Below are 23418 nucleotides of genomic sequence, written 5' to 3' on the forward strand. Positions count from 1 at the left end.
ACCACATTCTAATCTCGCCTGTGTCGTAATCTACAGTCATTGCTTTTTCTGTAATAACAAAAATGACAAACTCCTTGACAATAATACATATTTTCTATCGAAAAGTAAACAAGATTTTCCAGAAAAGATTCTAAATCAGTTATTGACCCGAAATCAACTGGGAAGTTGGAGCCTACGCACCCGGGAAAGGAAAAATCATTTTACAACATATCGGGGAGTTTTAACAGCACGAAGGTCTCGACCTTTGAGGGTAAGATGAATACAAACTGACAGCGTTAACCAGGTAAATAACGGCACAAAAAATTAAAACTTTTGTACAAAAATTATATTTTGTCAGTTAGTAAAACTATTCTCGTTAATACGTGTTTAGACGCAGCTGCATGAACCTTTCTAAACATGTTGTCCAGTATCTATAATGTGTAGGTACGTTTTACCGCGTTACTGGAAGTGGACATGTATATATTGATTGTACATGTTTCAACCATCAGATGTGACAATGTAAAATAAAAGTAAATTATTATAGGGGGACATAAACTGAGTAGCCAACCCTTGGCCGAACACAGGAAGAACCTAACTCTAGCCGGGCACCCTACCACCTACGAGATGTTCCTTAGCGTTCTTGCTGCAAATCCAATCTCAAACACCCTATCCCTAATCTACGCCCCCCCCCCCCCATTGCCTTTTCATAGATACGTTTCTATGTCTCCCTCAATTCAACTTCTAGACCCCTCAGGCTTAATTTATGTGCTACCCTTGGTTTGAGAACGTGTAACGTTCGAGAAAAATATGCCAGGCACGTGCTTTTCTAATTATAGAAAAGCGGTCTTCCACTTGAGCTTTCCAAGTCACTCCGTCCCGTTTCTCCGGCAAAACGGACACAGTTTTCATTACAAGTTCTTGAAAAATACAGAAAGAGACAATCACAGCGTGTTGTGTGTGTTAAATTTATAATAATATCTCGCAGACAATTTATCTATAATTGATGACGTCTAAATTGTTCAAAACAAATCGATTATCTTATACATCTGCATATAATGATCAAATAATGTAAAAAAAATAATTCGGAAAACTGTATCTTATATATCAAATCTGAGTCACATTATGTCCAGCCTTACATTGACAACATAATGTTTGATTTTGTTCCCAAACGAAGAAATATATTTCTCGCTATCTTGCTAGATACGTCATCAATGGCTCAAAATTAAGCGCTATTTGCATAAGTGAAGGTGAACACTGAAGACTTGGAGTATTTGCCGCAAATGGTGACACTATAATAATAGCAATCTCGCTAGCTTAAATAAATAAATACTTAATTACACAAAATGAATGAATAATTGAACGAATAACTGATTGACTGATTACTGAATTAACGACAGACTGACTAACTGAATGACTGAATGAATGACTGAATGAATGAATGGATTGATGTATTGTTGGAAGGAATGACGGCGAACGAACGGACGGACGAACGAACGAACAAACAACCGATAAGATTAGTATCTTCTTTCATTGCATATGAAATATACATATATTGCCATTTATTAAAACTCTTAGAATATAAAAAATTAATTACTTTATACTGCACTTTAAATCTATATTAAAAAAAAGAGAAAATACTTCCTATTTGCAAAAGTAATTTTCTGATGGTACCTTTACCCCACCTCACACCCCAGTCTGTCAATAATAGATCAACTCTTGACTTTGGTGGAATTAACATAACCCTAGGCATAGACATCTAAAATAGCCACTTACTTTCATAATATATCCAGAGGCCCAAATGGGCCTGAGATCCCTTCCTGAGTTAACACTAAAGATAGGCGCACAATCAGTTGCCGGAACGCTCTTTATTCATTCTGGATAGAACTAATCAAACAATTTTAAACTAAAGTTTTATTTCTGCCGATGGTCAGCAATAATGGTAGCCATAAGTGACTGTGAAGAGAATTTTGTTGAACTCGAAAGTTTTTGTTACCGGGATTCTACTGATCAAAATCGGTTTCCCATTGAAAGAGAACAGTATGTTTTCCTTTCAAACTTTCTTGCAAATGTGACTATAGCCAGACATTATTTGTAAGAGTTTCAAATGCCATAATAGCGGGATACTCTTAGCAAACATTCTGCCAGCCCCAGTTGAGAATTTTGCTTCAAAAATCCTTCGACAATTACTAAGTTTGTGTCGGTGGCCATAGTTGATAATTCATCATTATTGATAGAAGCGAAAAGTAGTTTCAAAATTGTTTGTTTATAGTGATGGATGCTTTTTATGTATAATCGGCATAATTAGCAGTAATTAAAAAGGCTTTGATATCATAATAACTAGAAGGACTTAATAAGAGAGACGGTCAGAGTGGAAATACATAAATGCAACATTAATACACATTAAATCTTTCCCTTTTCTTTCACCTTTATACTTAATGCGATGATGTGTGTAATAAATAACCAATGGGAATTTACGGACAAGTATATGCATCGCCTGCTTAGCTTCAGAGTATCTGTAAACACAGTAGAAGGAAAAGTATATAATTGCATAAGCATAAAAATGAGTGCACACACAAGTTTCACACACACACACACACACACACACACACACACACACACATATATATATATATATATATATATATATATATATATATATATATATATATATATATATATATATGCAAAATATGAAAATTTACTAAAATTTGGAACATGACCAATACACATGTCATTTTTGCCTGGAAGTACCGTCAGAATGTAGTAATTTCAAAATGGGAATACATCCATCACATATCGTGATTGTACACAAAAATGTGTTTGCATTCATTTTGCAAACTTTGTCACCATGATTGACTTCTGACGATAGTAACTAGTATTGTCAACGTTTGAGCGTATTCTTAAGTTTCGTGATCGTACATGCAACAGTTCCAGAGAAACACAGCTCGACATACAAAACATAAGTTAGCAAGAATAATACATACAATGAGTTTCATGACTGTAAAATAATGTCAAATTTTGTTGTTGTTGAGTTTAGTGGCGTGCGCACAATTGTGCATGTGCCACTTTTTTTCTGACTGCACCGCAGCCTGCTAGTTGTTCCTGGGGAAGGGAATGGTGCCACCTCCCCCAGGCTTTTATGGGTTCAAGGAACCCTGATAGTTTGGCCTCAATCTGTGGGTCCATAAAGGTCCCTTACAGTTGAATGGTTGGCTGTCATTAGTGGGAAGGAGAGCTCGGGTACGGTCCTGGTTGCTTCACATCGCTGGTTTCTTGTTGCATTTGCCTGGTGTTTCTTGCGTTGTTTTTTTTTTTCTCGTTTTTTTTTTCTTTTTTCAAAATGTTCTAAAAAGGGGTGTGTGTGTTCTATGCTGTTTATAGAGGTTGTTAGTAGAAATCATGTATGAAGAGAGATTCTCATGGTTATTATGGTATTACTAGTAGATGTGTTTAGGGTGTGCTTCCAACGTTATGTTATTTATAAGTTTTTAGATATTGCCTCTTTCAGTTATTTATTTGTTAATGTTTTTAGAGATTGAATGTTATTTATACTTTATTTAGCAAGAGACCGGAGTCCTAGCCGAATAATGTCAAATAATAATACGGTAACACATTTGAAGACGACGGTAATGGAAAAGTGATACATTGTTTACATTGTTGACATGGTAAGAAATTGTTTTGTGGGGAAAATACTGATGATCCAACACATACAAATACTTATTTGTGTCGGATAACAGACATAAAATGAATGGATTTCATTATTAATTAAAATATACACCTTTTAAAGGAGCAATGCTACATAATATTAATTGTTTTAAAAACAAATTCCATTAAACTTTAGGGAATTGTAGTCCTGTACAATCACAATTTTCTGACCCATTTAGTGCTATCAAACATTTGGATTACATAGATATTGGATGTAAAATTTTCCTGTGTTCAAAAGCGTCGAGAGTCGTTATTTTATTTTTATAAATTGTGCACAGGTGGACAGGAATATGGTAAACATATTGGAACAACTGCGAGCGTTACAGTAGAAACGGACGATTCCATGTAAAGACTTGTGTGTGGAAGAACTACATCCCAGAGGAGGAAGTGTCTTTTGCGGGAAAACCGTCTGTAAAGATGGGATAGTTTCACGAAGGAGACGGAGAAAGAATAAATAACTGAAGTACAACAGATGCAACGGAGTTACATGATTCCATTCTCTTTAAAATGACTTGATTAAGTTTATATCAGGAAATAATGGCGCCTCAAAACAATTAACTTAAAACGCTCTGTTAGTAATGATCTAATTGATAACATGATGTATCAATGTTTGCAACAAATTTTAATCACAGAGATTGTTTTACATAGATTATTGATGGAGGAATGTGCATTCGATATACTGGATACAGCTAACATTAATGGAGACTGACGTGGAGAGTGAAAACGTACACACCTACGTTTGACCTTGAATTAAAAACATCACTGAAGTGCATGCTATCTACATAATCAGAGACTGCTTTTATTATAATTAATATTGATTAATTCAGCACCCTGTTACTGATAAACTCCAATTCAGTTGCTTTACTTAAAATTTCTTCTTTGCCAATTTGCATATACTTCATGTTTTTGTTTGAGTTTATATTTTTATTCATTTGTTTTTATTTTAGGGTATCACATCACATAATGAACGTTTAAAACCGGTGTTAAACAGAAGTGTTAAAGTGAAGATGGCAGGCAGTTACTCTCGTATATTATACAATCCACAACAATTTTGACCGTTAAACTAATTTTGCACTTAGCTCATACTGAGATACGTTTGATGGTGAAGGATTCTTTGTACATTTTTTTACCTTGATTAGATCTATACTTTACCTACAGTGCATGCAATGAATGGGTTACGTTTCTGATTACAAGATACTCTTAAATTTGTGTTCTTGAAAAAGGAAACTGATGGTTTGAATATTTGCATGTCAATCAGTGATGCTGTCCAGTACAATAATATAAATAAAGATTTCAGTATCTATTTTAATTATCATCGGAAGGGGAAAAAATTAAACTTTCACGTTGCCAACTTTAGTTGACTTATAATATCTAGCAATCTGAAGAACTCAGCTAACAAAAATATCATGAAATAATATACTGACAGCTTCAGTAAAAAAACCACAAACTGCAAAAGCTTTATTTTTCTAACAATGAAACTTGAGATATAATATAAATAATAATAATAATATAAACAAATGCATTGTGCATAAGTTGTTATTGCATTTTTGCTTTTCCCTTTCACAATTTGTATGTACCTCCCAACTATTCCTTCTACAGTCAGGACAACTGAATAGAACTTATATATTATGAGCAATTGGAATATCATACTATGAGGATAGTATTGAACATTTAACAAAAGTATCGTCAGTAGAGTTAATGTGTGTGTAGTTGTTTGTTTTGTCATGAAGTTCAGAGATATGTAAGTTTGCTTTGTGTTTCGCATGTCATGAAATGTTATATCATAGAAGGTGTACTTTGTCAATTTAAGATTTTTTCTCGAAGTATTGATCGAGTTTGAAATCTTTTCATAATTATCATTGACAGTCATAATGTTTAAGTTAGCATTACAACAATTAACACGACGGTTATCACCACGCAACTTTTAAAACTGTGGGGATTATGTCTTCATGTCTGTCGCTCTGTCCCTCCATTAGTCATGCAATCTACCTCCTACACTAAAGACACATACTTGAAATTTTGGAATCAGACTCGGTTACTGGAATAGTTATTGTTTGTTAAAATCCAAACATGCAAAGTCGTGTAGGTAGAGATCTGAAGTTGGTTTGTGTCATCTTCAAGGCCATGTATGATTCTTTTAAAGTATGCTTCATTACCCTCAATACAATTAACTTTATTTCTTGAAAATTAGTCAAGAGTTATGACCTGTCAAAATATTTTCTTTGATAATTTTATGTCAATAATATGGCGTTATATGGGGATTTACTTTATCCGTGCTGAAACTCAAGCAGCTTAACTTATTAACAATTAACTGTCACTAACGGTGAACTTAGGATTAGTATGTGTTTACCATAGAGATGAAAAAATACAGAGAGAGAGAGAGAGAGAGAGAGAGAGAGAGATGATAGGTTAAACTTTCAATCAGTAACACTTTGAGATATTTCCACGATCCAATTACACGAGTAATTTACTTGCTTTTCCACCGCTCTAAAACTGCGTCTAAAAATGTGTTTTAGTTCCAGGAGAATACATTACTATGCAGTTTATATCGTTCATACCATGGGCGCAATCAGTTGATGCTTTTATATCATCACATAAATTAACGTGAAAGCCTAAACAGCTTTGATTACCAGTTACATTGATCACGTGACCACATTGTCTCGACAAGTTCTACTTTTAGATGAGGAAACCCATTCGTACATCGAAGTTTGACCGTCTTTATGCGCAATTTTCAGCCCTTTTAGATCAAACAAAAGGTTAATTTTAACATTTTTTGACGTTGATGTAAAAGTTTTGAAAATGTATTCAGTAGTGCTCCTTACTAAGTTTGCTAGCGTACATCTGGTCTTCAAACTTTTTCACAATAAAGTTTAACCGATGGTGGAAAGATCAGTACCATTTTCATGAAGGACCAAGTATTCACATAATAAGATGTGTTTTGGTAAATTTCCTATGTTGATGTCACAATTGTTTATCGAGAAATAGCTGTAACAGATATTTAGAAGGCTAATATGGATTTCAAATTGAAGGTCAGATCAGCACCATTTTTTATTCAGCCTTACTACATTGTGTTAGTGTTTTAGTGAGAATTCGATGTCGATTAAGCAATACATTCAGGGGAAGTAGCCATAAGAATAATTCAAGATGGTCACCGATGCAGCATTTTTTAAAGGTTAAAACAATATGATTTCAATATAAGCACAACTAAATATTGCAAGACGCGTTTTATGGTCATCTGTAAGGAGGAGTTGTGATATGTCACGGCCATATTAGGAATGTCTGCACCATTTTCATCCTGGACCAAATGCATATAAGAAGTCTTTAAGTGAAAACTCCATATCTATAGGACAATCTGTTCTCCAGGAGTAGCGATAATGTGATTTTCAAGACAGACGCTTTGTCCGGACGATGTAATAGCACAATTTTCATTTCAGATCATTTACATGTCATAAGAAGCCTTTTAGAGAAGACAACCATCTCGATCTAACCATCCATGCTGGAAGCGTAGTAGTAAACAATATTTACAAGATGACTGCTATGACGGCCATGTTGGATGTCAGTTTGTCAGCATTTCATTTGGGACGCGTTTAATTGTGCGTGTGTGTGTGTCTGTGTGTGTGTGTGTGTGTGTGTGTTTTGAATTTCTAATGTAGCTTCAACACGTTTCCAGTTGTCCCACCCAGTCACATTATCCTCACATCAGGTCGACCAATCCTAACATTAACTTCTTAATGCTGAGCGCTTAGCGAGGCAACTGCTAATACAATTTTTGTCATTCTTTGGTATGATTTGGCAAGGCGGACCATCTAACCACTTAAGCAACCGGTGCGGTTCCTTTAACTGAAAATTCCTTGTCAATAGGATCATCCGTTTAAGAAACGTTGCGATAAAAAGATTTACACTCTATGGCGACCATGTTAAATGTTAGATCGGAAGCAATTTCATATACGACAGTCTATACGACATTTCATTCAGGAGGAGCAGCGATAATTGACTAACTAGACACTGAGATGGTAATGTGTAAAATGGTTCATGGCAATCCTCCCGGTAGTTTAAGAACAGCAGCAATAACACACTTGTGCTGACGGATGGACAGACAGTCGCCATATAGATGGAAAGACAAAGGACGACAGGCCATCGTATAAACATTTTTTGTCTTTGGTAAGCAGAGCTAAAAGCAGCACCCACCCTCAGTACCCGTATCAAATAAATAAAATCTAACACAGAAAACGCTCTGCCACCTTTTTACAATGTCATATCAAGCCTGACGAAAGACGGGTGACACGCCCTGAGTTATACCCATACGCTCAATCGGCCTGGTCGGGTGAGCTAAAATACTTATTACAAAGTTAATTCTACAAACCTTTTGAGCATAACAGTGGCAGATGTCTCCAAACTGCTGGACTAGCTAAATGGATGTATTAATTCTGAGTGATTAGAATAAGCTTTGGCTGCTTTCTTAGTTTTTGTCTCAAAGCTTCAAATAGCAGTTTTGATAATATCCTCCCAATATATAGACCTTCGCAGCGGAAGGTTCTTTCAAAATTATATCCCCGTGGTTACTATGTGTTGGTTATACGTGTCCGCAGTAAAATTACTGAATATGTGTAATGGTGACAAAGACTAAATTAAAAAGAGACACTGAAAAAATCCTTTATTACAATGAATAAACTTCGTTTTCGCTTTAAATCAGTACTGTCAAATACGAAAGTAAACAGTGACATCAGAATGAAATAAAGAAACAAGAATGAAACTTTCAATACATTTCAATGTCTGTATTTCTGAACAAATTGTTGTTCGGGAAAATGTAGCAGTAGACCTGCAGTTTTAAATGTAAATAAAACTTAGAAACTTGTCTAAAAGAACTTTGAAAAATTTAACCTACAGAGGAATTCCAAAATTTTAATTGTCTTTAAACGAGACTGAAACCTACACATCATTGGAAAATCACTCAGGTGAAATACTTGATGAAATCTTTATTTTACCTTCTTGATATATCACCATAAACGTCAGGAAAAATGCTTTGGTCATTGTGATTACGTTACTCTTTGTCTTGACATTTGTTTTAGAAAGCATTTATTAGAATGCAGTGTTTTCAAACCATGCTTCAAAGTATTCGTTACGTTTTGGTATATCTTCAAAAAGGAACTTCGTGTAAATTCTTGCATTCTTCTTTCATGCTATTCATGGCAAGAAAATACTAATCTTTACTTTTACTAATTCAATATACAAGTTCAAAAAGTTCATGCCAATTTCCCGTAGCAAAGTGTTTTCATTATCTCCAATTGTTTTTTGGGTTTTTTCGTGGGTGAAAAGTGCAGTTTAAGGCGCATCATCAGGTAACGGTAAAACCGATTCTCCTTTTATACGTTCGTTTTGAAGAGTAAGTGAACGTAATGTTTAATAAATTATAAAATAAACAACACCAACACGTGTTGGTGTTGTTTATTTTATAGTTTATAAAGAAAACCTAATCAACGCCATGGCATCAACATATGATCCATGGATTAGCAATAGAACGACTTATTTAAAAACGACAATGACAATGTGAATTATACATAATAAAAATATTAATAAAACTGTTTATCTATGTTCATTCATAAATTTTAAACGTAATGTTTTAGATATGACAAATTACGTAACCTGACAAAAGATGCAGTGACGTAGTTTTACCGTGACGTTCGACCCGTCTGTAACTATGACTCTTTTCTGAGTTAGTTCATGGCCTTTTCATGGATTAAAATTGCGGTTCACTGGTTCAGATCAGCGTTTAACATGGATCCAGAGCATTCCTTTTGGGAATATTTACCTGATATTGCTGTGATAGAGGTGTTTAAACACCTGGGAGACAGAGACCGCGTAAACATGGCTCTCGTCTGCAAAAACTGGAATCGTCTGCTCGGTACACCATGTCTGTGGAGATCCAGGCATTTTGATATGGCAGGATACCGAGCTCAAATAATAGGTGTTCGTGCATGCAAATATGCTGAAAGATTTGGAAGTTACCTGAAGAGGTTGACCATTACATGTAGTCATCCGTCTTACCATACCTGTAAATATTTTCAAAAGGCGATGGAGGATATGATTAGCAGGCTGCATAAGGCACAGCTTGAAGAATTTGAGATGGAGCGCCTGGAACTGGATAGGTTTTGGAAGTATGAATCTCCTCGAGAACGGTTGATAAATTCTTTTGTGCGCTTTTTCAAAACTCAGAAATCTCTTCAATACTTTGATATGTCCATGGGACAGTTTCCAGTTCCCGGTGGTTGCAGAATTCTGGAAGCCGTTGCGCATGGCTCTGGTGATAAAGTGTCAGATATGCTGATTGAAGACTTTTTTCACTCTCGCCTAGCTGCTTTTCAAGTGAGACGTTACATTACGAGCATTTCCAAATTTACAAATATCAAGTATTTAGCCCTGAATTATAATTGTTTGTCAGAAGATATCGTTGAAATATTTTCGAAAAATCTTGCCGGAAAACTGGAAGCAGTGAATATCAAGGTATACAGGAACGACCCTCATTTTCATCACATATCTGGATACGCTTGGAGGCTTCTGAAGGCAGCTTGTCCCAGACTCCGTGTGGCCTTTTGGTTAGAGAGCATGGGACACTCATCCGAGATTATCCCCATTCTGGTGAAGGATATTCCAGTTTGGGACATCCACCTTTGGACGGGTTATGATGATGATGCCGATTGGCACCTGGCCCAGACTATTGACCATATTACAGATTCCTATGGTCACATTATAGGTAAGATACATAAAATTTCAGTTTCTTCTATTTTTACATCATTCGCAAGTCTATCATGTTATAATCGTTTTGTGAGAAAAACGAGAAGGCATAAACAAGGGAAAAAGTAAGATTAAAGCCTGGAAATAAGAAAGATTTTGAAATTAACACTTTATTGTGTAAATTCACCATTTCTGCAAATTGCTTTGATGTTGAGACGAAATCTCAATCGGTACACGTCAAGTCCTCATGGGAACGGTTTTGTTCTGGAGAAACGTCTATTAATTCTATCAATTAATATGGAATTTCATTATGAGCTAATTCTGTTTATTGATCTTGATCTTGATTATATGAAATTTGGTTAGATCTACCCTACTTGTTAGCACTTACTGAATAATAAGCTATAGCAATTTAGACATTTTAACAAGAATATTGAATATTTGGTACGAGCTGGTGAGTTTCTTTATAACATGTAACTGAAAAAATTCTTATTCACACAGTTATGATCAATATCATATCTAAAATACGACACACCAAAAAATAATAATAATAATGATTATAATAATAATAATAGTAGTAGTAGTAGTAGTAGTAGTAATATTACTATTATAATTATTATTATTATTATTATTATTATTATTATTATTATTATTATTTAAGACATGCCGGTTTTACAATGCATATTATAGCATCGATACCGCTGAGTACTTAAAACTACAATTTGCATCAAATTTTCCGTCCTCCTAGTTCACACCGGGATGGGAATTTGATATGTTTACACTGTTGCAAAAGACAATTTCATTGAAATAAAGAGAAGACAAAAATTCAATGTTCACTCGGCCTCTGCTATCTGAATCATCAGGTAAATACGAACATGACGTAATTGCATGACGATTCTGTACAGCTTGTCTGGAATGCAACTCTTTAGTTAGCTCTTAGAGGCTGTGTACAGCTTCTCTGGAGCACAGCTCTTTACCTAGGTCCTTAATACTGTGTACGTCTTGTCTGGAACAAAGTTCTTTACGTAGGTCTTCGTGGTTTTATACGGTTTGTCTGGAACACATCTCTTTACATTGCTCCTCGATGATTTGTACGGCTTGACTGAAACACATCTTTCTTTACGTTGCTAATCGAGGATTTGTACGGCTTGACTGGAACACAGCTCTTTACGTTGCTCCTCGAGAAGATTAATGGTCGAAACTAAGAGCAAAAAGTAAGTCATGCTTTCTTACAAAGATCGTAAATAAATCAGAGTATACATTTATTTCGAAGATTTATCCATGAGACTCAACTGGCAAGCCAAAAAAGTGACACGATTTAAATCTGACAGCATATTCTCAACATTTTATTGACCAAGAAATTGAAGCTCTAGCTCAAAGTTCCAAACTTTGACAATCTAAAACAGTTAGGATCACAGAACTTTCAGATGGCTTTTAGCATTGCTCTCTCTCTCTCTCTCTCTCTCTCTCTCTCTCTCGCATACACTTTTAAATAAACTTCCATGACACAGGTGCACCATAAGTATTATAGATACATAACTATCATATCTGTTTTGAAGTTTTGAGCTTGTGTTTCGTATTTAAAAACGGTTTCTAGAATAACTGGAGGTGGAAAATTCCGGGCCTTAAATAGTTTGAACTTCTAAGCTACGTCAAGTTGATGACACCATTAAGAGTTGCTAGCGATTGTTAACTTTAAAATAGAACGGCTGCCGCTGGAAGTCAAACTATGGACTTACTGCAGCAAAGTCAAGTACAAGTACCATTAACAGTAGATAGCTCGGTCATCAAAACCCCCAATATAGATCAATTCACACGCCTTTAATATCCCGGCAACGGAAATTAAATTCCGTGCATACGTATTTCGTGCAGGGCAGAGTAAAAAAACAACAAAAAGTGAATACAAATAACTGTGAAAATGGCCAATTACATGCAAACTTTGCTGAACAGAACGAAAACACGTGCTATAAAAAAGTTGTCTAGTCATGGATTCAACTGTCCCGAGTATGATGAACACTGACAAATAAAATGAATACATGAGAAATTCAATATATGATACATGCATTTTTTGTAAGACAAGTATACACTGTGAAACAAAAACTATTTAACATGTCAAGTTAAAGAAATAATTGTATTTTGTAGATATGCTGTAGCATTGTATTTCAGAGATGGCATTGACATGAAAAGGCACTTTGTATTTTTTTCTCATTACCTGCATGTTTCAATTGTTATACAATCAAAGCTGCTTTAGTAAGCGACCACCCATTCATGTATATGGAATTCATGATATAAACTAGAATCAATACATGATTACTCCTGTGCTTAATTCGATTTCTTCAACAAATGCTGGTTCATGTTAACAATTTCACCAATCACTCGCAGCATATTTTTGTGTGCATACATTCTATCCTTTTGCAAATGTTATTGGCAAACCTGTTGGTCCTGCTACAATTGTAAAATCTTTAATCCTGATAACTCGTTCAAAGACATTACTTGCTCTAGAAATTTCTCTTGAATTTTCATCTGGTGAAATTTGACTTACTATCGCTAAATAAAGGAATACGTATATGTACTGTACTCGTGATAACAAATTGATTTCTTCACATACTTGTTTACCTGGCTAATGGGAAGTGTCTTGCCAAAAACTCACTTGTGATGGCGAAGTTTGAATTCTGGACCACCAGATATAGAGTCCACACCATCTAGCCAACTTAAAATACACACACACATACATACATATAATATTATATATATATATATATATATATATATATATATATATATATATATATATATATATATATATATATATATATATATATATATATGTAATAAGATGACTACGAACGGTGCAATACAGTTAGATACGTGATCCACTGCTGAATCCAGCTTACTTGAAAGGACTTTTATTCGCCATATGATTTGTATTCTTTATATATATATATATATATATATATATATATATATATATATATATATATATATATATATATATATATATATATATTCCGTGTTAAAGACGTTAGTGACTGCTTTATACGATAGCTTATGGATATGTTGAAAGAATTTTAATGGTCTGCTTGGTATGAATCTTTACTTTCGGCATGATTTGATGAATTTGAAAGTAACACTAACGCAACAAATTGATTTTCAAATTGATTAAAACTTTGATAAAATTCTGACGATCACTAAATTTGATAGGTCATTATTTGTTTTGCCCTACTCAAAATGCGCATGCGCGAAACTTAATCAATATCCTGTTTTAACACTTAGCTATGGTCAGCGTCATGAATTGATCTATAGTATCTCACAACGTATCATCAGAACCAATTTTTTTTCACCAAACTGTATGTCAGCGAGTGACCTTTATACAGCGACTTCTACAAATCCAAAATATGTCCATTTTGCGGATTTAATAACAACCGGATTGATTAAAATTCTCGTTTTAGAGTCAGTGTCTCTGGAATTGGACAACAATCATGAGATGGTGGATGAAAGTTTGTACCGCCTGGTCAGTAGATGCAAAATACTGGGAGGGCTCAACATCAACGCCATTATTCTAACCAGTACAGTGGAAATTATCTGCCAGATGCAGTTGGAAAACAAAATAAGTAAGCTTTTAAGTTGTTTTCTGTTTTGCTTGACACTCCGTTGGCATGTTTGTTTTTTTGTCTGTATTTCCATTATAAAGAAAGAATACATTTTTTGGTATACGTGGGTGATTCAGCGTCTCTGGTAATGTCAGGACTTCGTGTTGCATTGGGTTTAAACTCAGTAATAAAAAACAACACATGAAAGTACGAATAAAGTTAGTCGTACTAAACAGAAAATAAAAATAGAAGATTATTCGAATGTTTATGAGAAAATTACACAAACATTTCCCATAAGGCTCTCAATGATGATGGTTATTATTATTATTATTATTATTAGTAGTAGTAGTAGTAGTATAACAGTTAACAGTGGCTACAATTTCTAGTAGTTAGAAATATGAAATAAACCAAGTAGGTTAATCTGGACTTAAAAAATGACGCAGTCTTTCTATACCTGACACCTTGGATGATTTCAGTTGTGGCCGCGTGTTAAGGGACTTGATTGTTTCAGAAAATTAAAATATACGTGGAAACAAATCACTAGAAATTATTTCACTAACATCTTTGCTCGCTTGTAAGACGAATCCAGCTGCAAAATACATCGACCCAGATCTGCTGTCACATTCTGTGCCGGTATGATTTTGATCTATACAGAATGTTACGATTAGACAGTAGAAAAGCAATATGGACATATAGAATCTATGTTGGTGTTTGGACCGAAACAAGGAAATCCCGATCAAGGTGTTACATTATTTGTCTCCCAACGAGGCGTGCCGAGTGGGGAGACATATAATGTAATCCCGTCACTGGTATTCCTTTGTCTCGGTCCAAACCCCAACGTAGATTATTTTTCTCACCCACTATTTTCCTATAAAGTAAAAAGAACTCTTCACTAGTGTAACATAGTTCATGTCCAAATGTTTACATGCGGCTCATTAATACAAATATGTTATGAGGGCTGTGGTTTGACCGTTGCATCAGAAGTACACAGTTTATACGCGTGAGCAAAGAAAAATAACAACATTAAACGTCTCAGAGTAATGAGATATTATCACATTTAATATATAGATGTTATATGAAATTAACAACAAAATAATTAATATTTGTTACAAGAAAATGTTTCATTTTCATCAGTTCCGATTTTGAAAGGTTATATTGTAATTAATGAAACGATACTGGGTACACATGTCTGCTGTAGTTATACTTGGTACAAGCTGTAACGAAGAGTAGCATGTTGCATTAGATTATTCATGCGTAATTAGAGATCTGTGTCACTATCGTATATAACTCTCCTTTTCTTTGGAGGAGGTGAAACTGTTTGTGACATACTTGTGTTATAATTAATATTGATTGTAAAATCGACCCCGTGTATGAAAAACCCTTCAAATACGGATCCTTGTGGATAACCATGTGCTGAACTTTCAAGTTCAGGGATTCTTTGAAAATTTATTTGTCTGTCTTGGAAATATGGACAGTGCTACAGTGAAATTTGAGTATGGATTAATGTGTGGACGGCTAAATGATTCCTTCTGGCTGGTAAGTGCATTATTTGTCATTAAATATTGTAGTATAGTTTTTTGATTCAACTTGGGCACAATTTCAGATGCTTAACAAAATTAGAAGAAAGCATGTTTGACATAACACATTTCTGGATGTTGCTAAGTTTTCTGTAGTTGTTGAGAGAGTTGGGATTTGTGTGGCCAGTAATATGTATAGCCTGAGTGTCCCTTGATGAATAGAATCTTTGTTGGAATTTCGGACCAAGACAAGGAAATTCCAGTCAAGGGGTTATATTATTTGTCTCTCCACAAGGCTATGAAGTATGCAGGCCTAATGTATGGATCAGTGTTTTCTGTCATAGTTCATTCCACACAGCATTGAGAAGTTTATCCAGGCTATCTGTATCCTATCTGTAGCACAGCCAATTTTCAGGTCAGCGTCATTAAATGTAGCTAACAGTATATAATATGTTTTACACAAAGTATTTAAAACTAGTTAGGTTGGCTTTAGCTACATTAAATGACGCTGACCTAAAAAATGTACTGAGCTAGGCCTGCATATAGATAAAATTGACCATGCTGTATGAAACTATCTAGCAAAATACCAAATAGCTCGACATCGTGTGCGTGTATGTCTCTCGAGAAATGTTTTGTATGGTGTGTTCTCAAAGATGGATTGACCTTGGGTTGCTGTGTTTGTTGTTTTTACTGTTTATTTTTAAAACAACTACGTCAGGCTGCAGGAGTCTGACTTTTTATCAATAAAGTACGATGAAATCTCTGACAACATGAAATCAAATAATACCGATATGGTGATTTCATGTCGTCAGAGATTTAGTCGTAATTTATTGATAAACGTCAGACTCATGAGGTGAGGCACAGCAGAAGAAAACAAGGTTTTATTTTTTGTAAAGCAGCGCTGAGCGCGTGGACACCCTGACTGAGACGACTGGTCTGAGATGAATAGACTGAGATAAGAAAAGTAAGGTTAGAAAAGCAGCTAGATTTCTCTGTCGCATGGTTGAGAAAAGGATCAGCCGGCGCATGATGCGACGTCATATCAGAGTCAATGTTGTTTGCAAATGGAATCGACTTATAAGCGAGTAACTATTGTGGCTTTCCAGGAAGGTAATAATTAGTCCGATAAATCAGACTCCCAAAATAGGTGTTGATACTGATGGATGAGTTGTTGATCTGATCTCAGCTGTTCATTAAGTTGTGCAATTCTGGTACGTTCAAATCTTTCCGGAACACTCCCACGTACATTTTAGACACTTACCTGTATTTGGTAAGAGCCATATTTAGCGCGAAATTCAAAATAGCTACATGATAGAAGGTTGTGATATTCCACTTGGATCTAGAAGTCGCCAAACATAGGATTAGATCCTGAAAAGTACGTGCATGTTGCCAAAAGGAACCTTCAACCGACGATAATTCAAGAGACGCGAGAAATATTGGTACGTGTCTAACATGTACACCATTATGTTGCAGATTTATCTGCAAAAGTTTCCTCGATTTTATGAACAGATGTTATCATACCCACAAATATTCCACCAGTATCAACACAGTTACCACTATCAATAGGGCTCTCCACACGTGATGATTGCCTTAACCGCAGTGAAGGGTCTGCCTCAACCAGATGCGGATAGTTCAATTTAACCTTCCCTAGAAACTCAGTTTTATCTCACTATTGAAAAAATTTCAGGTCTATTTTTTTAATACTATTTATTGTATGAGTAGCAGGCGGTATTAATATAGCTTGCATAAAAATAGACCTATTAAGATCGAAAGTTTTATCTGTCAGAAAAAGCACTAGCAATATTACCCTTGTTCTTCATTTCTACGCACTGAACAGAAACTGAGGAGTCACACTTAACACACATACTGCGTATATCATGGTTAGGGCAAGTTCACACATTCTGAAATAAGGGAGAAATTTATTGTGAAAGGATAATCACGCTGTCCGGTCTGCCTAAACTTTATTTTGGAAGTATTGGAAATTTTAAAAAAAAAAAACGACTGTCCAAATCAGTTTGTGTTGTGTTCATATTTGCCTTACGCGATTTTCGGCGATTTTACTTTGTTATTTTCATCAATTTAAGAATAATGTTCAATCGTATCTCACTGTAATCACAATATTTACGTTTGAACAGTAAGTGAATTATCTTCAAAAAGGAAATGAAATAAGTTATATAACATAACACCTTAGTAATGCAGGTGTATATGGTCAAGCAGAAACAACTCTAAGATTATTTACAAGATGGTCCCACCAGCGAAATGGAAGGAAGCATTATACTCATAAGAAAACACATAATCGTCAGCATCGAGATTTTAATCCTAAAATATTGCCGTATCTTATAATTATGATGGAAAATCTTTCAAATTTAACAACCAGCATATTCCTCACAACACAGTTTAAATACATTCAAAATACATTTCATAACTTAAGAACTTATTGATACCATATGCCGCCGACGTAAAGATAAACCGGAAACGGAAACTATATAGCCGTCTTATCTATTGTTCATTTTTGCTCAGTCAAACAGCACATATGTTCATTCAATCACAGTTGTACCTTTCATCTGTTCCATGCATGAATGCTTTCAAACAGAAATTATTCTTCAACTCACCAATTAATAGAAATTGGAAATTTACCCAGTCTCGCAACATTTCACAAGAGCATGCATTTTTGTACCTGGTTCAAATCTTTGAATATAAGCAGAGAGACACCGCAGACAGACAGACGGAGAGACCCAGATCTATCTCCATAATGGACATACAACCTCGGTGATCAATTTCGAAGGTCATCCAGGCGAACGTTCTTTGCTGATTCCGAAGGTTATATATCAGATTCATTCACATGGGCGCCCGCATATAGGGGTGCGTTGCTCCCCCCCCCCCCCATTTCACCTCTGAACATGTATTGGCCAACATCTTAAAACTTAATAGCTGACCACTGCATGTCCCCCCCACCACCATCCGAAAATAATTTTGTGCGCACCCCTGTTCATTCATGAATCCTTACGCTTAGGCGAAGGAAATTACCCAACTCTGAATAGAACTTCCAAGTTTTAACTTCGCAAAAATAGGATAAGGCCTTGAACTATGCACATACTATCTTGAATAATCAAGTCGAGAGACTAAGATGTCTCACAATACGTTGCATTTCCGGATGAGTTTCACCAGTTGAGCAAATAACAATGTTTGAGGTTGAACGTATTGATTTGTCTGTGGCATTTGACATAATATACCATGATATATGTCTTCACCGTCTCCAGTATGTATTTCGTATTTACGATACAGCCTTATTATGGTTCAATTCCTACCAGGTCAACAAGACACAAATTGTGTCCGTTATCGGTAAACATTCCATCCCATCTGATCTATGTTTTTTGGTGTTCTTCAAAGCTCTGTCCTCAGCTCCGTTCATTTCTTTCTATATACTTAGTCGCTCTGAAGCGTCATAGATCGACATCCAGTGTCCCACCAATTGTACGCTGGTGACACTCAAATATATAAATCTAGCCACCCAACGGAAGTTGATGTTACCATCCAAGGTGTAGAGAGGTGTATTTCCGATGTAAAGTCATGGATGACATGTAACAAGCTGCAAATGAATGATGATAAAACTGAAATCATCCTGATCACCTGGCCAAGACTTTCTGATTCACATCCTTTTCCTCAAACATTAAATATCAGCAACACTAACATTATATTTACAGTCAGTAAGAACCTTAGGCGTCACACTCGACAGTACGCTCTCATTACACCAAGTTGTAATCAACTTGTGCATGTTCTGTAAACAACTAATATATATATATATATATATATATATATATATATATATATATATATATATATATATATATAGGATCATTATCTCAGTCTGAGTCAAGGACATTATGTTTATCATGTTCTTTAGTACAATTTTAGTAACAGACCTTCAAATTATAATTTAGAGCGTTCTAGAAGTGGACTTTGGTCCTCATCCAGGTACTTCTTTGTCTCTTAGTTTTTTTTAAATAAATATAATCTTGTTTAATGGAAAAATTATTTATTCCTGTAATAGTATTGGGGCAGAAATCATTATTGTGTTCAGTATTTTGATTTGGTTGAAGATATTTATTTCAAATTATTCTTCTCTGGAAATACAAAGTGCTCTATATTACTCTTGAAAAGAAACATTAACTTGGAATGATAGTGAATTCAGACAAGGAAACCTTGGATTATATTACTGTGATTCAACAAAAAAAATCTGTTGGCACATATTTACAATGTCATTGATACATTAGTATGTAATAGACTCCCGGCCACTACAGGCACATCAACACCATCAGTGTTAGAAATTCATTCAAATACCACTAAAGTTTATTCAGAACTTTATTCATTATTACTTGTGTTAGTAATCCTTGGATTAGTTGGTATTTAATTTGCAATATCTAAAGTTCTGTTTACATTTTCACTCACGTTTCTTGGGAAATTAATTATTTGTTGAAGTTTACAAAGCTTATTGTTTCTCACTCTTTTCTATTATTTATTTTAAGATCATAGAGTGGCAATAGCTATCAAACCTCACCCACGTGTACCCCCATCTAGAAACGTATGCTCCTCTTCCGACATTTGCATTCTGATTGTTCCCACTGTTAAAACAAAGTCATACGGGCGACGTTCTTTTGCGTACTAGAGCCCAGCTAAGTGGAAGGAATTTCATATGGATCTTAGACGCAAGGACACTTTGATTTCATTCAAATTGGCTCTCAAAACTCACCTAGTTTGACTAAAAGAATAGATTTGAAGACTTAATAACATTTACCTCCTTAATTTTTTTCAGCGTGTTTTTTGTTTGGTATTTTCATAGTGTTTGTTTTTGTTTTTATGTGTTATCAGATAGCGTGAAGCGCTTAGGGATTCTAAAGATTAGGCGTTATTATTATTATTATTATTATTACTAAGTGAACATACCAGCCAATCACTGCAATTTAGGGGACTGGGGGGGGGAATAGTTTACAAAGTAGCTGGTAAGAGATGGCCGTCAATGTTGTGAGAATGACGTCACTGCCTTGCCAACTGGGTTATACATAATGCATTAACTTTCTTTTTTCTTTTCGTCTATTTTCTTCAATTTTGGAATTACAAAGCAAACTGCGTAAAATTACACATTTATTTACAAGTTGTACAAAAACTAATTACAGAATTGACTCGAAAAACAACTTATATATGCAATAGATTTAAAAATAAAAAAGTTAGGCATACTTTAGGCAGTAATAATGATAACGTGTATATTAACCTGTATAACATATATTTGTAGCCACTTTATAAATATATCTACCACTGCTCATTGATAGGCACATTTATGTATATGTACTCAGATGTAAATCAATGTAAAAACATATATATGTAGATGTACAATTTACCCAATGGTAGCTTTCTGCACTTAAACTTTAATATATACATGTTCACACCCTTGTATGTATGTATGTATGTATGTATGTATGGATGGATGGATGGATGGATGGATGGATGGATGGATGGCTGGATGGATGGCTGGATGGATGTGTGTGTGTGTGTGTGTGTGTGTGTGTGTGTGTGTGTGTGATTTATCGGCACATCAACACAATTATAATTACACAGTGCCGATTTAATTTAGAGACCCCAAAAAGGTACACAGTACAAGATGGAGCCCACAGACGGCAATATATATATATATATATATATATATATATATATATATATATATATATATATATATATATATATATATATATATATAAAACACACACTTTTAAAATGTCCATGATCTTCGCCGGAAGATTACCACGAGACAAGGGCAAATTGATTGCCTCTATTCGTCGCCTCTTACAACATGCAGGAGCATCCTTTGAGTCTATTCAGTAACTTCGAGCCGGCATGGGGACTTTTGTTCATAACGGAAAGTAACATTTCCGAAGAAAGTGTCTTCCGTGCCCCGGGGATACACACATTAATGTTATCTACTAACAAGCGCATAAATCTTCATATACATCGTTAATCAATATGGAACTTAGTGACGATGACTGATAGGTATATGCCATTATAAAATACCAATTTTCCAAAAAAAGATTTTTCAAAATAAAATTTTTAAGACCTTTATCCACAGGCAGAGATGGAAATCCGCATTTTAAAGGAATCACTCAAGAAGCCGGTGAAAATGATATGTCAGATGGTGTTTTGTTTTTATTTATTTATACATTTTTAAATTTTATTTATTTATTTATTTATTTATTTATTTATTATTCCCCCAATTCGCAATATTTTCATAAAAGAGAATTTTAATTTAAAATGTTAAACACACATATAAGCCCAACAAAAATTACAAATTGAACAATGTAAATTTCAAATAACGCATTTTATCCCTCTGCATTGCCATCGTTGTGCGCCCCACTTGAAAGAATTCAGGCGGTTGGATGTGCAGTTTTCAAGTATAACAACATAAAACAGTAAATGAAAAAAAGGCAACGTATAACTAGATAATTCGACGCAGAAAGTGTACATGTGCACAAGGAGTACCTTGAGGGGATGCACTGGCGTACCGTTTCACCAATAATAATAATATTACTTTATTGTGCAGCGCAATATTCTGAACTTTTGAAATATCTAACTTACGTAATAATCGTTAATATTTATCGCTGGAAGTAAATGTGACTACATGCGCCCTTTAAGTCTTGGAAGTAAATGTGTAACTGCATGCGTCTTTTTAGTCTAAGTGTACTTGCAAGTGAGTGTATGTTTTATGGTACTGCACTTCTTTTTAACAGTGCCGGGGCAAGTAAAGTGCTTCGCCAAATACCACGGCAACCGATCAAAACAGCTCTCTACTGGTCTCGAACGCATTAACCACTGAACACCGCTTCTCATCTTCAAATGTAGGACAACCAAACGCGCACGCGTGTGTGTGTGTGCGTGTGTGCGTGCGTGTATATGTCACGGGGGTGGGGGGGGTGCGGAAGGAAGGAAGGATAGGGAGTTTAATATGCTAATATAGTTATTTTAAATGTATTTGTAGATCTGGAACAGCTGAACATAACCTGCTGTAGTCTAACAGAAGTGGAATGGCTGGAGCTGGAATATATCAAGGAGAAATATAAGGAAATGATTGAATCAAGGGGACTTTCCTTCAAGTTCTCATCTGATATGCTCATCGATTCAACCTAGAACAGCTAGTGTTTATGACAAAACAGTGATGCCTTTTCTGTTAGGATTTTTGTTTGTTTGGTTGTTTGTTATTGTTATTGTTATAAACATATAAGATACCTTGAAATTAGGAAAGAATGCAATTTTCTCATTTTTAAACGATACATAATAAAATATTTGTACCTTCTTTTTCATTCCGTCTCATTGTTATAGATTTTAAATAAAGAGTTTTAAAGAACAAGAACATAGAAAGTTTCTTGAAAAACGCGTTAGCTTGCAATGAGTCTGAGAAAGTTATAAACTTTCTGTTCATTAATTATTCATCTGTAATGTACAAAATTAAAAAAGAAAAAAAAAACGCTTGATATTGAGAAGATGCAATATTTTACTCAGTGGAACTGAAAATGTAACCAACATTTGTCTCAGCTTATGGTAAAGATAAATGTGGATGCACCCATAATGACTCCAGGAGCAGCCAGAAGGAATCGGGTCACAATTAATACTTCCATTTCAGTACCCACGAAGAGTTTTATTTATGCATTTTTGGTAGGGATTTAAAAGTAATTGTTTATTCTTGATAATATGAGCCCAGGGTATTGTTGTCTGTGTGTATTTCGGCGACAGTGCACAGTGAGTTATAAGGCCTTGGTGATGATCCGGAAGTGAAATCTGTGTTCTGTTTACATGCTGCTCTGTTGACAGTCCAGCATCTCAAAAAAGAGCAGGTCAACCTTTGACAAGAACTT

General features: G+C 35.0%; 1 protein-coding gene across 1 annotated transcript; it reads left to right on the forward strand.

Annotated features, from left to right (window-relative positions):
- Window positions 1-9395: 9395 nt before the first annotated feature.
- LOC149777165 (F-box only protein 39-like) lies at window positions 9396-22871 on the forward strand. Its single transcript, XM_089942784.1, has 3 exons — window positions 9396-10435; window positions 13863-14024; window positions 22545-22871. The coding sequence occupies exons 1-3, from the start codon at window positions 9406-9408 to the stop codon at window positions 22691-22693; spliced, it is 1341 nt and encodes a 446-aa protein (XP_089798910.1). The 5' UTR covers window positions 9396-9405; the 3' UTR covers window positions 22694-22871.
- The last annotated feature ends 547 nt before the right edge of the window (window positions 22872-23418 follow it).

Source organism: Sinohyriopsis cumingii, chromosome 18 (assembly GCF_028554795.1).
Source record: "Sinohyriopsis cumingii isolate HCF-2022 chromosome 18, ASM2855479v2, whole genome shotgun sequence".
Lineage (NCBI taxonomy): Eukaryota > Metazoa > Mollusca > Bivalvia > Unionida > Unionidae > Sinohyriopsis > Sinohyriopsis cumingii.